Source organism: Populus nigra, chromosome 10, assembly GCF_951802175.1.
Source record: "Populus nigra chromosome 10, ddPopNigr1.1, whole genome shotgun sequence".
In the NCBI taxonomy this organism is placed as follows: Eukaryota; Viridiplantae; Streptophyta; class Magnoliopsida; order Malpighiales; family Salicaceae; genus Populus; species Populus nigra.
Window position 1 is genome coordinate 11,536,321 of NC_084861.1, and position 16,141 is coordinate 11,552,461.

Here is a 16,141-nt window from a genome sequence, read left to right on the forward strand (position 1 = left end):
TTTTCTTGCTTGCGTGTTAATTGCAAAAAGATTTTGGTATTCTTTTTTTTTTAAAAAATAATATTTTTTTTTTAAATCACGTATTAAAATAATATATAAAAAATTAAAAAATATATATTTTTTAAAATTGCAATATCGCAATACTAAACAGTAACTGATTCCTATGGGCATCTGGCTAATTAATTCTGAATTTTTAATGATGATGTGACAGCAGCAAGACTCGAAAATAAAAATAAAAGACTTCATGAGAGAAAATAATAACCGTGAATATCGTGTAAAAACGATTTATACAACTAAGCTGGACTAGTATGAAACAAGTAACAGTTTGAAGAAAACAGAGGAAAAAACATACGACAAGACAAGGCTCTTTTTTTTTTTTTTTTTCATATTTTGTCCAGTCCACACACTCACCTTTCTTCCCACCCCACCACTCCTAAACCGTTTAAATCTGAACCCAGAATAAATAGCGTGGGAAGGAGGAAAAAACCTGGAAGGGTCTAAAAAGCCGAAGGAAAGGATGAAAACAAGTTAAAAGGAGGAGGCAAAGTTGAGCCAATTACATGAAAAACACATAAAAAACAACAAAAAGAAAAGGGAATGAGGGATAAGTCCTAAAGATGTAACCTAAGTGAAGGGATAATGTAAAGTAATGGAAGAATATCAGAATCATTCAAAGCCCAAACAGTACAGACAGAAGCAAAGATGGAGGGGCCAAAGTCCTCGTTGAACTCGGTCTAAGGTTTTTAACATATCACCATGACCTGTTCCTGTCATATTCATGCACGCATACATTCATAAGACTGCCCGAACGGAAAAAAATGAAAAGAATACTAGTTTTGAGTGCCATGCGTTGCTTTCTTTGTATAAAAAACTCCATCAAGAAAATTCTCTGCACGTCGTCATCTTGTATATGGTGTGAATGCGTGACCCTAGTTATTTATCTCTCTCAACCTTTTTTTTTTATCCCTCATTCAAAGCAGAAACCCTTTTATAGAAGGTAGCAATTAAAGCAAAAAGACTCCCTATCACCTCGTTGAAAGAGTCCAAGAAAATCTAAGAAGAAAGAAAACCCTAAAACCAGTGGTAAAAAGTAAAAACTTTTTTAAAACAAAACTGTCATTTTTTTTCCTATTTGTTTGACACTAGAAAATTAGAAGGAAAAAAATGTATCAGTACATCATATAAGGAGTAGAAGGCATCCTCTAACCCGCCGCCTCTGAAACAAAAACTCAAAGGAGGAGAAGAGGCCTTTGGCTGGTTTAAGGAGGGAAGATTTTTTCTTTGTTAACATCTTTCTCTTGATTCTGATTGTTTCTATAACCCCATTTGCGGGGCTGGTTTGATTTGAAAGAAAGACTTCTCTTTTCCAAAATCTTTCTTTTCCTGGACTAAGAAAGAGAGACAACACCAACATATATTCACTAAAAAGCAGAGAAAGCGGTAGAAAGAGAGAAGCTTTAGGTGAAAGTGAGGGTTGGCTTTGTAAAGACCGTCATTGAAAACAAGGTGGTTTTCTCATTATTCACACCAAAACCCACTTTGGGTACAATATCTATGTTGATGACATCTCTTATCTCTTATCTGTTTTCCTTTGACCTCTCAACTTTTTATTAGTTTTTATTCTTGTTTATCCTTTGGTTTTATCAGTACTAAGACACCCTCCACTCTCTTTAAAGTCTCAGTCTTTCACCAGTTATCCTTATCTGCTTCTGTTGGTTGCTTGTTTTCTGGTGCATTTTTTGTGTGTGTTTTGGTATTGAATTATAAAGCTCTGTTCTTTTTATCAGAAAGAGCATTGACAATGAAGTACGTATTGGTTACTGGTGGTGTGGTTAGTGGACTTGGCAAAGGTGTTACTGCCAGTAGTATTGGTGTTCTCCTCAAAGCTTGTGGCCTTCGAGTTACTTCTATTAAGATTGGTATGTGTGTGTTTGTGTACATATATTTTTAATAATGTCTTGCAGTGTATTTTTTTATGGAGATTGTATCGGTTGCTTTTCATTTTAATTAGATTAAGTTGTGGATTGATAGTTTGCTCTTGTTGGGTTGTTTTTTAATTGATTAGTTTGTTGGGTTGTTTGTTAAATATCTTGAGCCATTTTTTTTGGATACTGGGTAGGGATATTGATTGTGGAAGTTGGTCTGTAGTTGAAATTTTGTATCTGTTTTGTTGACGTTGTCTCTGAACTTTGTTGGCTACCATTTTAAACAATTTATCTCATGCGTATTCGTCTCTGATCCTCTAGTTTCTGACTCACAATATAAATCGAAAGAAAAAAAAATGAAGGGTGGTCGCATTGTTTGTTGAAGCTACTGCATGCTTCCATCTTGGAATTCCTTATCATAAAATGCCTTCAATGTCTTTGGATGTTTTTGTTAATTGTTTCGATAGCCTAACCTCATGCTTGGCTATGTTTTCAGACCCTTACCTAAATACTGATGCGGGCACTATGTCTCCTTTTGAGCATGGAGAGGTCTTTGTCTTGGATGATGGCGGTGAGGTAAATTCACTGAATAAATTATTTTCCTCACAAGTATTTCTTGAGCACCCCTTCAGTGTCAATTCCATGCTTACTTCCATGATTAACATGCTTTCTGCAAAGATGATTAATTACTTCTTTTTTATGTTAAAGGTGGATCTGGACCTTGGTAATTACGAGCGGTTTCTAGACGTTAAATTAACCCGTGACAATAATATCACAACTGGAAAAATATACCAGGTAATGATGTCTCCAGGATGACGTTAAGTTTATGAATTAGATGCGGCTTCACCTTAATTTCTTGCTATCTTGAAATTTGTGTCTTGATAAAATAGTCTGTTCTGGAGAAGGAGAGGAGAGGAGATTATCTTGGAAATACTGTGCAGGTCCGTTCCACATTCTGCTGTTCTTGACCGAAGCCTGTCATCATTTACATGGAGTTAAATTTCTATTTTGATTGTTGTCACTGCAGGTAGTTCCACACATCACAGATGCCATCCAAGAGTGGATAGAGCGTGTAGCCATGATACCAGTGGATGGAAAAGAAGGTCCAGCTGATGTTTGTGTCATTGAACTTGGTGGAACTATAGGTACTTAATTGCTGTTGATGTTTGTCAGATAAGTTTTTTTCCTTTTTTATTTTGTTTACTTAGAATGAACCTAATTTTATGCAGGGGACATTGAATCTATGCCATTTATTGAGGCACTCGGCCAGTTCTCTTATCATGTGGGTAAGTTGATCTGCTCTGGACCTCTGTTTTACAGGCTCATAAAAAGAGATTTTTCTTTTATTTGGGTTCTGTGGAATCAAACTCTTACTTAGCTGCTGTGTGTTTTTAGGCCCTGGAAATTTCTGTTTGATCCATGTCAGCCTGGTGCCTGTTCTTAATGTTGTTGGTGAACAGGTACTTATAAAGTTTTATCTTCCTTAACATGGCGTTGCACATTGATTCTTAGTTTCTCACTTGAATCTGGATGGAGCACTTTCTTCTGCATTGTATTGACTTAATTACTTCTAAGTTGTTCTGCTCTAACTATTGTTGTATATGTATAGAAAACGAAGCCTACCCAGCATAGTGTTAGGGGGCTTAGAGGACTTGGTTTGACCCCAAACATTCTTGCTTGTCGCAGCACCAAGGTTCTCCTCACTTTTCTCCTTGCTGGTTGCTATTTCATATTTCCTTCATGGCTTGTGGTTGCAGTCTCCTGATTCTAAACTTTCTTCAATAGGCACTCAATGAGAATGTTAAGGCCAAACTATCCCAGTTTTGTCATGTGCCGGTACTGCAAGATAAACACTTTTATTGTTTTGTTTGGCTTTTATTAATCACAGTTACTGAATCTGACAATATGGCTTTGTGTGCAGGTTGAAAATGTTGTCACCCTATATGATGTCCCTAATATTTGGTACATTCCTCTACTACTAAGAGTGAGTGGTTTGCTATGGGTTTTCTGATTTTTTATTCTGTTTTACTAGTCTTCAAACAAGAACTTCCTCTGCTTTTACCTTTTTAATTGTTTTCTCTTGACATGATTAGGATCAGAAGGCACATGAAGCAATCTTGAAGGCACTGAAACTTCTAGGGTTTGTGTTATGAACTCACTATATGTTTCCTTTATGATTTGTTTTGCTTTTCATTTGCTGCATGCTCTCTCTCTCTCCATGTTCATAGTGATAATGTTGTTGCATCAGCCTTAGTTTTTTAACAAGAGTATTAACATTTCCATAATCCTCAGTGTTGCCAGGGAGCCTGATTTGCAGGACTGGATTGCTAGGACAAGAGTCTATGACGTACTTCTTGAACCTGTGAGTCAGAAAGATATCCTCGATTTAAATTGATATTTGCATTTTTGTTCCATCTAACCATGAACTTAATGGGTATTACAGGTTAAAATTGCCATGGTTGGAAAATATACCGGCCTTTCCGATTCTTACCTCTCTGTTTTGAAGGTGAGTTCCTGTTTGCAGTCATATTATCAGTTACAAGCCTTTTCTGCATTGAACTTGAAAGCATGTTTGTATTATTTCTGGAGCTATATATGTTCCCTGACCAACAAAATAACTATCATCTTAGAAGGGCTTCAAAAATCTCCTAAAGACTTTATGTGCATTATGCTCTTTGATTACCAGGTTTAATCTCCACGCAACTAATCATACTGAACATAAAATCAATGAGAAACATCATATGCCATTCCTCAATCTTGAAGAGGAAGCACCAACCGTGTATTCTTTTTTTGAATTTTGTTATATTCCATTGAAGAACTTATGAGATATTATATCCTAAGTTTTTTGGGTTACTGTGGCAGGCTCTTTTGCATGCTTCTGTTGCTTGCCGGCGAAAGCTTGTTGTAGAATGGGTGGCTGCAGGTGATCTTGAAGATGTTACTGCCAAAGAGGTCAACAATGATCCAACTTCTGCATTGCAATTTTAAGATTTCACTCTACTCACACCATCAAGCGCCCCCCCCCCCCCCCCAAAAAAAAAAATGGACAATTTCTTTTTACTGAAGAGAATAAAAGAGAGTATCCTAGACTGCTTTTTTCAGTTCAATATTTGTAGAATTTGATCTTTGGCTACTGTTTCTCCTTGCAGGCACCTGATGTTTATAAAAATGCATGGAATCTGTTGAAGGTGAACTTAGATATGTCTTTTAAATTGAAGTTCCTCTGGTTACATTTTTTTTCTTGGTTTGTATTTATTTTCTTCAGTCTTATGAGATTGTTTTTAATGCAGAGCTCCGATGGTGTTGTAGTTCCAGGAGGGTTTGGTGATAGAGGGGTTCAAGGAAAAATTATTGCTGCAAAGTATGCTCGTGAGAACAAAGTTCCATTCCTGGGCATTTGCCTGGGGATGCAAATTGCCGTAATTGAATTTGCTCAATCTGTTCTTGGTTTGGATGACGCAAACAGTACAGAATTTGATCCTCAAACTTCACATCCTTGTGTCATATTTATGCCAGAGGCATGTAGTGCTGCAGTCCTAACTGTTGATGTGGAATTTGGTCAATTGTTGTTTCATATGTTGAAGCTATTTGCTATAACTCTGTTTTATTTGATAGGGTTCCAAAACTCACATGGGGGGAACTATGCGTCTGGGTTCAAGAAGAACTTATTTCAAAGTTCCTAATTGCAAATCTGCAAAGTTGTAAGATTTATGACTCCTTCATATCTATACACATCCATCACACTATATCACTTCATTTAGAGCATGCCACATATATGCTTTCTTTTTATTATAATCTTCCTATGCACAAATACTTATTTATATTACTGGGAAGACATCATTAGACGATGATGACAGCCATGAGACAGGTAAAGATGGCTGAAAGATCCAAATCCAACATTTGTTTTTTGCTCTAGTTGACCTGACTAATCTTCTGTACTTGTGTTAGGTACGGCAATGCCAGTTTTGTAGATGAGCGTCATCGGCATAGATATGAGGTAACTGTTTCCCATGGGCAAACATGTGGAAGTACTCTGCATGAAGAAAAAAAAGTTCAATATGTCCTGCTCTTGTATATGTCAGATCCCTAAGAAATTATCTATTTTGAGCAGGTCAATCCAGACATGGTACCACAATTTGAAAATGCTGGTCTATCATTTGTTGGCAGAGATGAAACTGGCCAGCGCATGGAGGTACGTTTCTTTCAAATCATGGCAAGTGATGTATTCTACAAAGCCTAGTATTCCGATGCGTATCAGGTGGTTATGAGCATTTTACTGTTATTTTGAGCAGGTCATTGAACTGCCTAGTCATCCATACTTTGTGGGTGCTCAGTTCCATCCTGAATTCAAGTCAAGGCCAGGAAAACCTTCAGCTCTTTTCTTAGGTATTATTTCCACTAATCACAACTGTTCAAAGTGCTCTTTTCTTAGCATTTTATAAAGTGTCGTTTGACATTTGATGGTATGTCAAAATAAATTATTTGACTTTATATGATTGCTTGTATTCCTTATAAGTGCCTGTACTTCAGTTGGTGTTGCTTACTGTCTGAAGGTGAATTTTGAAGGGTGCTGTCCGGAGGTCATAACTGTAGCTGGGTTCAAACTTAATAACAAGTTCATTAGGAATTTATATAATTGAGGGGAAAATATTCCTTTGTATCTTCTCCTGTTGCTTACTCTTTTGACAAGTTCCATTTTACCTTTGATACACCTAATATTGTTATTAACTACCTATGTTATCGAGTAGGCGGCACCATCAATGCCTCAGTCCCCATTATTACCGTGCATTTGGCTTGGGCAGTCTGAGGACAAGCAGTCCATTTTATGTCATGCCTGGTCAAATGCACATTTGAGCATCCTTTTCCTCCTTAGGTATCTTCTTAATTCCTTCGCTATGTTACAGGACTTGTAGCAGCAGCAAGTGGGCAGTTGGATGCTGTCCTGCAAAATTATGGCCATGCAAGCAAGCTATTGCCAAATGGAATGAGCAATGGAAAACCAATAGTGAAGCCCTATCAAAATGGGAACGCCATTAAGTCTTCCAATGGTTCATTAAATGGTGTATATAGCAATGGCAATGGTGTGCACTATTAAGGAAGTGATGAACTTGGAAGTGCGCTTCTGGTTATGGTTTCAGTTTTCTAAGGGTTTTCAATTCGGTTTCTCTTTGTATAGCTGTTGAGCATGGGGTAGATAATTTTAGCTTTTAAGTGACTTGTTTTTGGAGAAAATCGGAGTCTGAACTCTTGGAATGATGAAAGCCTGTATTCTCCAGTTTGTCAGTGAAATATGGGCTCGCGTTGCAGCATCACCCTCTTGTTGGACAAACTGTCCTTTTTCAGTGGGGATTTTGGCTGTTTTTTTTTTTGAAGAGGAAAGATTTTTTAAGTCTACCCTTCTATCAACAATATAGGAATTGATACTGGTTGCGGTGATACACCATGACTGAAGCAGGCACCTCTGGCAGCGACTTTTGGCAATATATCGATTTGTTCTCGCACGCATCAATCCATCCCCTGCTCTTTCGGTCGCTTGTTTAACTTAGAAAGGCAATGGATGTGTGTTTCTGTTGTTGCGAAGCATTTGTTGACATTCTGTTTTCTTAAATATTTACCTTGTATGGCTGGACAAGCTTAATGTTTTTCAATGGTATTTCCCTCAAATATCTGCAAAGAGAGAAAGACTTGTGTTTAATGCTTGGCGAGGATGAATTGTGAATATACTGCTTGTGTTTTTATGTCTGAAGCTTTTAAGCTCGCAGTTGAGATTGCATGATATGGTATTCTGCTACTTTCTATCTTAAGTGAAAATCCACTACTGAAATTTGCATAAGCCTATCACTATTGATCTGATATCAAGATGATAAAAAACATCTCAACCAATAATTTCAAGTTTTAATGGTGATGAGTCGTCTGTTTTAGTGTTGATTGCATGCATCCCTTTCAGGACATGTGCATTCAAAGGAAATAACTCAGCGAGTTGATTATTTCAGTAAGTTGCGGGCCACAATCTTCCTGCAAGATATTCGTATATGATGAGTTCCCTTTATTAATTAATACGACAACATATCAATTATTTTCAGGATTTCACATAGTTTTGGAAGCTGTCCTTTTGCTTATTCTGTACCCAAAAAAATATCACATCATTTTAGTTTTGAAGTCGTGGCAGACAGGCTTCTTGTATCAGGTGCAACCTTTGTCTTGTTGCCAATTAAACTACAATTTGAGACGTTTCAGACCATGTTGAGATTTTGGGAAATGTTGCCCTACAATTTAGACATCTTACGTCCTCTTGAATATTTCGCTTGCTGATCACATCTTACATGCAAGATTATCCATCCACTTGTGATGTAAACTACACCTGATGAGTTACCGTCTGTTACTGATAGGAGGGATCAGGAAACTGAAAATAAAATCTATTCTTCCTTCATCTTTAATTTCCTTAATTAATTAATTATGTTGTAATTTTAAAATTGAAAAGAATAATGTTGCGATGTCGTAAGAGGACGTCTGCCAGTTAAGACCAGGTGTATCTATTAGGAACTCTCATGTTTAAGCCCTTATAACGTCTGAGAATTTAGGAGTTTGTAGAAGGTGTCGTCGAAGGATTACCTCCATCGTACACCTCAACCTATAGGGCTTTTTACTGGGAAAAAAAGGGGGAGAACACTGCAGCTGCACAAATCAATCTTGATTTAATCTATATGGATTAAAAAACATGTGATTGGAGATACTGTTAGTTTGAGACCTTAGATCCATTATTTCTCAAAATATGGTATAGATATGTTCGAGCATGTGGAATTAATGGAACTGTGTAGTGTGAATTGCGCAACGTTTCCTGCCACTTGTATATGGTAAGTATATTTGTAAACTCATTTTCTATGACCAAGTAAGACAAGCAATATTGCAACTGGCCAAAGTAATTACATGGGAAACAGAAAAATGGGATGAAAGAAAGAAAAAAAGAGAGGATTATAAGATGAATTAGTGATCTTGTTCTTAATAGTTTGAACTTAATTATCTTATATACATTTTAATAATCGAAAACCAACTTATAATTAAAATAGCAAGAACAGAATTTCAACTATATAATTAATATATGGATTCCTCATCCCTACTATATATGAATAAAAATGCGTTCTCCCTCCAGTTTAATTAAGAAGATAAAATGCAGCACGGTTAATGACATGGGAGTTGCAACTCTACTTGGAAAATCTCAGAATGTCAGTCTCGAAGCCAAGGTATTGAAATGGGAATTTCTGAGTTGAAGTACCCACAGGATCAACAATTTGGGATGATGAATTCCTTTTGTTTTGATAGTGCTGCTGATGATCCAGGTTTTGATGAGAAGCAAGAAGCTTGTCCAGAAATGACCAGTCACCATTGAACCTCCCTGCAGGGTGCACAAATCCACAACCACTCGGTGTTAACCTCAACAAGTTCTGCGAGCACTCAATGTCGTTCATGTTGTTCAAAGAGAGGGGTGACACAAACGATGGGGCAACAGCTGAGTCTGGACTAAATAACTGTGGTAGATGCATGGAGGCGCCATCAAGGGTATAGTCTTCATATAGTGATTGCAAGTGGTTTTGTTTTGGATCTAATGGAAAAGAAGAAGCGCTGGCCTTCATGTGAGAGAAGTGTACTTCTTGAGAAACTTCTGGTAGGAAACCTCTGGTTTGATTCTTCTTCTTGAAAACCCTGCAGACAACCCAACCATCTTCCTGCCAAAATAGCAATATATACAACATTAGTGCTCTATTTTCATTGAACCAGTCAGCTAAAAAAGAATATATATGAGATCACACCCATCTTGTAGAATTACTTTAAGTAAATCCCACTCCAAAAATCATGTGCCCAGATGGAGACCAAGATCTTGGGTCAATGGTGAACTATACCTAATATTTTGTTTGTTTGTTTTGGAAAAAGAACTCTTGATTCTAGTCGGCGTATATCAATATTTACCTGAACCTCAGAGTTGTCATCGTCCAAGCGGTACTCATGCATGATCCAATCTGTCTTTTGACCATGAGGAGCACGTCCAGTGTAGAAGACTAGGGTTTTTCTCATACCGATCCTCTGAGAGTTGCTAATATGGATGGCCTTATCCCTTCCTGTTGCTTTCCAAAAACCTGCCGTGGTTGCCCGATTTGTTCTGGTTCCGGTTGGATATTTCTTGTCCTTGTGACTGAAAAAATACCACTCATTTTGAGGACCCGAACCAATCTTGCATTTATCTGCATTTCGAAAACAAGAATGATGATTGTCGATTTTGGATCTGATGAGACCACTTTCGCATTTTAATATTACAGTTCGAACTCATACCCAGGGAGCTCTGTAACCCTAACTCATCATCAAGTCCACCTCACCACCAAGTGTTTTAGTTCTTAAAGAACTTCTCAATTAAAATATTTAAGCAGTCAGATGAGGTTTCGATCAAATGATTAATTTTACATTACTCGGTACCCTAGCTAGCTATGTGGGATTTTCAAGTTCAAATTGTTGGGTTATTTCATTTCGGAAACATAAAATTTTTTACAATCTCACCTCATTACTCATTACTCTAAACTGATAAGGAAGATTTTCAAGACCAGCAAGAACTAAGAAGAAATGATCATCTAACCTCTGAGATCCCATGGCTCAAGTTTATTGAGGTCCACCTCCCTGATAACATCTAGGTCAATGGCTTCATAAGAGACCTTCTTCCTCAGATAATAGTACAGAAGCTCTTCATCTGTTGGATGGAATCTGAAACCTGGAGGAACTGATAGTTGTCCGTTTCCTGTCATCATTCTCCCTAAATCTAGTATCGATTTTTGTCCTGAAATTTCAAAAGCAAGGAATTAAGAAAACAAAAATGTTCTTGTATGGGCAGCAATGGAGACAACAGACCGAGCATTTCGAGAATATATATTTTATGTGCATAAAAATCCACAGGGTTTCTGTAAAAAGAAAAAAGAAAAAAAAAGAGGTTTAAAATACCTTAACCATAGGTCAAAGATTGGAGAATATGTTCCACGGTAAAACCATGGAAAATATGTTTAAACAGGCATGGAAAGAATAGTTAGCGTCACCTTAATTAGTTTTCAAGACCCAGGTTAAACATTAGTGCTGAAGGAGATCCAGGAAATACATATCATGGTTCATGGTGGCAGTTCTTTCAAGAAGGATTTCATGAGATCAGTTTCTTATAACTAATCTTCTTCTATCTTGTGAACGCTCTTTGTTCATCATAAGAAGAGACTCAGAATCCCGTCTACATATCATGTACGTCAAAAGAGTAGAGATCATTCCTTTATTTTTGTTATGCATGTAAAAACCCTACTTCTTTCTTCTTTTCGTTTTGCATGGGAGGTGTAAAGTGATGCTTCTTTCGTAACATCCTATGAAAATTGCTTTTAGTGTAAAACTGAAGACCAAGAGAAAGAGGTAAAAGAAAACTAAAAGCAGGGTTAGTTCATTTTTCTTCTCAAACACACCAAACAGAATTTTAATGGAAAACCACTACAAAAACCATCCCTAAGAATATAAAAAAAATAAAAAAACCGAGAGAAAATGATGGTAAAAAAAGAGAAAGAAACAATAAGGGAAACAACAAGACCTTAGCTGTTGGGAATTAAGAGCTCTGTCCCTGACAAAAGAAAGAAGACAACCCGAACGGCAAAGAGCAAGCGGCGGGGGGCGGCCAAGTCCTTAATTTGCTTCAAGGGCACGGTGTGTGTGTGCGTGCGTGCCTGCCTGCCTTTTTAAGGGACTTGCAATTAGAGAGAGATAGAGGTGTGTGGATCAGTGCAAAGAATAATTAAAGAAGAGTGATCACAAACCTAAGATGGGAACAGAAATAAAGGGAAAACAATAATAATAATAAAAAGTTGATCAAGAGAAGAAAATGAAGAGGATAACAGCATGCTGGTTATGTCTTTTTGCGATATAGCTTTGGTAAATGTCCTTTGAATGGGAGACCTCAGTCCCCAAAATCGCCTCATTAAAATGAAGAAAATCTGCTTAACTGTCAATTACTAATACAAACAGATTATTTAATGTATCTATTTGTCAGCAATCGTGCACATGATAACCAGACACAGTCAAGAGTCAGAGGAAGAGAGGGGAATGATGGAGAATTCTCCTTCTATTCTTGTCTGTGTGTTTCCCTTGTCTTACTTTCTTAAAATACGGTTTCTTTTAATGATTTGAAAACCAGCCAGGCATGCATGTAGCTAAGAACTCCCAAGATATATATATATATATATATATATATATATATATATATATATAACAAAATGTCTCTCCCGTGTATAATAAATTATAACATATACGGTCCAATTATTTCACATATTGTGTAGCCAGACATTATAATTAATAATCATCTACAATATATAATTATACATCTCTTGACGTTTTGTTGCTAAATGATGGCTACCTTTTCTCATTGATTTGATCATGTCTTTGTACGCGATTAAAGATGCCCAGCCATGAGCTGATCAATTGGTTCAAACTAGAATTTTTGCTTGCAGTTTTATAATGCTCGGTCTAATAAATACTCATAAAAAAAGTTTTTGAATCTGATTAGCACCGCACTTATTGATTTAGCTTCTGAAATTTGTGAAAATCAGAAACAAAGCCTAATCAATAGTCCATAACCATGTTTATCATGTTAATTTGAAGGAGATTCCTATTATCTACATGTATTTTAGTGAACAAGGACTGATCTAGAAGTTGAACGACCCCAAGGTTGAATTGCAAATCATGAACTGATACAACTTAACCCAAGTTTTGATGGTTTTTTTTTTTTAAATCCCTTAATTAAACAATGTTATTTGTTAAAAAACAAATAACTAGACAATTCTAATTAGAGGTTGTTCGGGAATGCATCTTTTAAAAATTTAAAATGTTAAAAGTGATTTTTAAAAAATAAAAAAAAAGATTATTTTAATATATTTTCAAATAAAAAATATTTTAAAAAATTAATAATTGTTATCATATTTTTAAAGTATTATAACATTGCCCGAAATATCAAGACCCACACCCTCGGATGGGAGGGAAGGATTTTAGCCGAGAATTAATGAAATTTTGTAACTTGCTAATCTGATTGATAAAGATCGAAACAGAAAAACTACACAATAATCTCGGGTGATGTGCTATAATTAAATTTTATAGGTTAGGCTCGGAATGTATGTATCAGAGAATACAAGTAGCGACCTACTTCTGTTTTACACAGAAACTCAAAAAGCATTTAACTATCCTACTCAGGGGAACAAATATACCATTTCTCTTTTTTTTAAAAAAAAAAATAATAATGCTAGGAAACCTTCTACATTGAAGGTTAGCTAGGGCGCCAGAAGTTCGAATTAGGTTTCAGAAGACAAGTTCAGGATTATAAAAATCCCATTTTACAAAACTTTTATTGCACGTACTATGAAAACTAGAAGCTGACATGATATGACAAACCTAGCCAAGGCAAGAAAGAACGTTTTAGGATCCCACCTGCAAAGCAATGACAGATACGGGAATGGTTTCCGTTCGAGAGGTCCAATTTAATATCGATCAAATAACAATAAAGATGACAGAACACAATCAAAAGAGAAAAGAGATTGAGAAAATCAGAGTTAATTAATTATGATCGTGGTTGTAATCCAGATTTTGAGAAGAAAAGACATGCTTCTTCTACGTCCTACCAAAAAAACAAATAGTAAAATAATTTTAAAAAAAAATTGGGATCGAGATTTCTGAAGACTGAACAATCTCCGGTCAACTCAGGGGATAGGAGGATCTGTGGCCCTTGAATCATGTTCAGTGAAATGAGGATTGCATCAAATTCAGTGCAGCACTCATATGACTCGGGGTTCCAAATAAATACCATTTAATTCCTCGAGAAATGTGAATTAATTTTATAATTACGTGCTAAACTCTCTTCTTTTCGTCTTCTTTGGCGAGCGTGCTGTAGATTCACGAGGATTGCCCTTCAATTACTTGTATATATGACCTCTTTTATTTGAGATAATTAAAATGGATTATGAATCTAATTCCTTTCTCTTAACTCTTCTTTTTATTGAAACAAGAAACTTCCTTATAAGTGAATTCAAAAGTCCCTCATGGCTTGCCTTGCCTGTTCTTCCAGAAAAATAATTCATATACATGTAATCTGTCATCCATTTTTAGCACGATTAATTAATTAAAATTAAGCTGGACGTTCACATATGATTTATTCTTAAAATAAAAAAATAAAAAAACAAATATCCTCTTCAAGTAGTGAAGGATCAAGTGGTGACTTGGTAATACCAGTAAATATCGGCCTCAACTGGTTTTTATATATATATATATATATATATATATATATATATATATATATATATATATATATATATATATATATATATTTCTTTATTATTATTTTTGCTCAATTTCAACAAACTGGATGAAATTTCAAACTCAACGTCAGCAATTTCCATTGACATGAACATGTCAAGCTCGAGTTAATTTCAGCGCAAAAACTGAAGTTAATCTACTACTTAAAAGATAGTTTTTTTTATCACCCATCGACGATGAAAGAGCGCGGCTATATACAGTTTGTTTTCATTGGTATAGCTGTGTTTCTCAATAAATTTGATTTTTTTGTTCTTAAATTATTTTTTTATTTTTTTAAATTGTTTTAGTATATTGATGTCAAAAATAAATTTAAAGAAATAAAAATAAAATAAAATTATTTTGATATATTTTCAAGTAAAAAACATTTTAAAAAACAACTAATATATACTACAATACCAAACTCTATCTTAATCTTTTCCTATTCAAATTTACGATATTCATAATTGCTGGAATTTCATATAGGAGATAAAGGTCATTTAACCGCCCACTTTAATTTAATGCTGACATATTAGTTTATGAATTTATGTTGAGTAATCGTCCCATCTGAGGAGTTGAAACCCTGAAAACATCTCCTCATTAATCCAATTAAATAATGTTGCTGCTAGTAGAGTTACAGCTCCATTATTGAGAAATTTAATTAGTACGTAGTTGGATACCTTATCAGAAATACATTATATATGTATATGACATAATCTCACACATCGAAATACACAAAAAAATCGCATGTTGTAAGAAACAAGTACTTTTGAACCGGAAATATTTCAAGAATAAAAAGAAGCAGACATGAAACTAAAAGCTTCTGGCTTTAGTTAACCCGGACGGGAGGTCTGAAGAAGACCACGTAGTAAATGGAAGCCCAAAGGATGTAATGGAATAAGATGGTTGATGAGCTTTGCATGGGAGCAAAGGAGAGAGTGGAAAAATTGAAAGAAAGAGCAGAGCAAAACCCTGAAAGTCCGAGGCATTTACACGTGCTGATCCAACACATTTTACTCCATCCAAGGCCTCGGTTCCATTCATTTGTTACAGATATCTTTGGGTTTTAATTTTTTTATTGAATTATTTCACTCCCTTATGCATTCTCACGCAATCTCTTCCTTGTTTAATAATTAGAAGACAAATAGAGCAGGGGATTCCTGGTCAAACACGGTGGAGAAATACAGCCACCAGAACTATAATGGTTCATTATAAACACATTAATTTGCATTTATTTTCATAATTTAACAAAATGGAAGTGGTTTGGTGTGCCGTTCCCTTTACGAACACTGCTGCTGCTGCTGCTACACATATTTATCATTAATGTGCATGGGGGTGGCTTCATGCCAAGGGAATCCTATGCCTAGCTAGCCATATATATACAGATATACGAATACCTTCAAAGTCAGCACTCACCGCTGCTGCTGTGGAGTGTTTTTTTTTTTTCTGATGGTGTGGTAATCGGTGAGTCAGTTTGCCACTGGGCATCCCCAAAGTATAGTACTGTTGGCTATATATAGTTGTAGCTTGAGATATTTTGACTAGAGCTATTAACTTAATTTGGTCATAATTGCAAGTTTATAGCTATGGTTTGGTAACAGGTGTTGTTAGAATACTTTTGAAGTCTTTTATGCACAATCTAACCCAAGGCATGAACTCGCCATTTATTCAGAATCAGGTAATCCAGTGATAACATCAAAACATGTATAGTTGTTGTTAATGGCATGAAACACAAGTCATTGAACTTAGACGTGGGCAATCTAATAAACTTCTGTAAATTGATCTACCCCTTTTAGAACCCAAGTTGTTGAGTTTTCAAGTGTATTTAGTGATTGTTTAACTTTGTGCTAGTTTTTCTATTATAATTTTAAAAA

At 35.7% G+C, this 16,141-nt stretch overlaps 2 protein-coding genes across 4 annotated transcripts; one reads left to right on the forward strand and one right to left on the reverse strand.

The window, feature by feature from the left end:
- Positions 1-1,147: 1,147 nt before the first annotated feature.
- On the forward strand, positions 1,148-7,663 carry LOC133705501 (uncharacterized). Its single transcript, XM_062130753.1, has 22 exons — positions 1,148-1,506; positions 1,788-1,919; positions 2,422-2,501; positions 2,634-2,720; positions 2,816-2,866; positions 2,953-3,070; positions 3,155-3,211; positions 3,321-3,385; positions 3,535-3,618; positions 3,711-3,761; positions 3,847-3,909; positions 4,019-4,065; positions 4,218-4,287; positions 4,369-4,431; positions 4,788-4,877; positions 5,075-5,113; positions 5,216-5,443; positions 5,541-5,626; positions 5,874-5,922; positions 6,037-6,117; positions 6,218-6,311; positions 6,830-7,663. Exons 2-22 carry the CDS (start codon positions 1,802-1,804, stop codon positions 7,018-7,020), a joined length of 1,812 nt encoding a protein of 603 aa, XP_061986737.1. The 5' UTR covers positions 1,148-1,506; positions 1,788-1,801; the 3' UTR covers positions 7,021-7,663.
- A 1,212-nt stretch (positions 7,664-8,875) lies between these two features.
- On the reverse strand, positions 8,876-12,006 carry LOC133706019 (protein SOMBRERO-like). 3 transcript variants are annotated; one of them, XM_062131516.1, is made up of 4 exons: positions 11,527-12,006; positions 10,549-10,746; positions 9,891-10,162; positions 8,876-9,649 (listed from the first exon to the last, which is right to left on the reverse strand). In XM_062131516.1, exons 2-4 carry the CDS (start codon positions 10,715-10,717, stop codon positions 9,128-9,130), a joined length of 963 nt encoding a protein of 320 aa, XP_061987500.1. In that variant the 5' UTR covers positions 10,718-10,746; positions 11,527-12,006; the 3' UTR covers positions 8,876-9,127. The 3 variants fall into 3 exon arrangements, with proteins under 3 accessions (XP_061987500.1, XP_061987501.1, XP_061987502.1); XM_062131517.1 differs by lacking the exon at positions 11,527-12,006 and adding an exon at positions 11,000-11,518; XM_062131518.1 differs by lacking the exon at positions 11,527-12,006 and adding an exon at positions 10,908-10,988.
- Positions 12,007-16,141: the final 4,135 nt, after the last annotated feature.

Excerpts from the sequence above, each read along its gene's own strand:
- LOC133705501 (XM_062130753.1), top strand. The coding sequence starts at position 1,802 with ATGAAGTACGTATTGGTTACTGGTGGTGTGGTTAGTGGACTTGGCAAA. Across the intron at positions 2,867-2,952 it reads ATCTTGGAAATACTGTGCAG|GTAGTTCCACACATCACAGA; the intron begins GTCCGTTCCACA and ends TTGTCACTGCAG. Across the intron at positions 4,432-4,787 it reads CTTACCTCTCTGTTTTGAAG|GCTCTTTTGCATGCTTCTGT; the intron begins GTGAGTTCCTGT and ends TTACTGTGGCAG.
- LOC133706019 (XM_062131516.1), bottom strand. The coding sequence starts at position 10,717 with ATGATGACAGGAAACGGACAACTATCAGTTCCTCCAGGTTTCAGATTC. Across the intron at positions 10,163-10,548 it reads TGAGCCATGGGATCTCAGAG|ATAAATGCAAGATTGGTTCG; the intron begins GTTAGATGATCA and ends TTCGAAATGCAG. Across the intron at positions 9,650-9,890 it reads ATGACAACTCTGAGGTTCAG|GAAGATGGTTGGGTTGTCTG; the intron begins GTAAATATTGAT and ends CTATTTTGGCAG.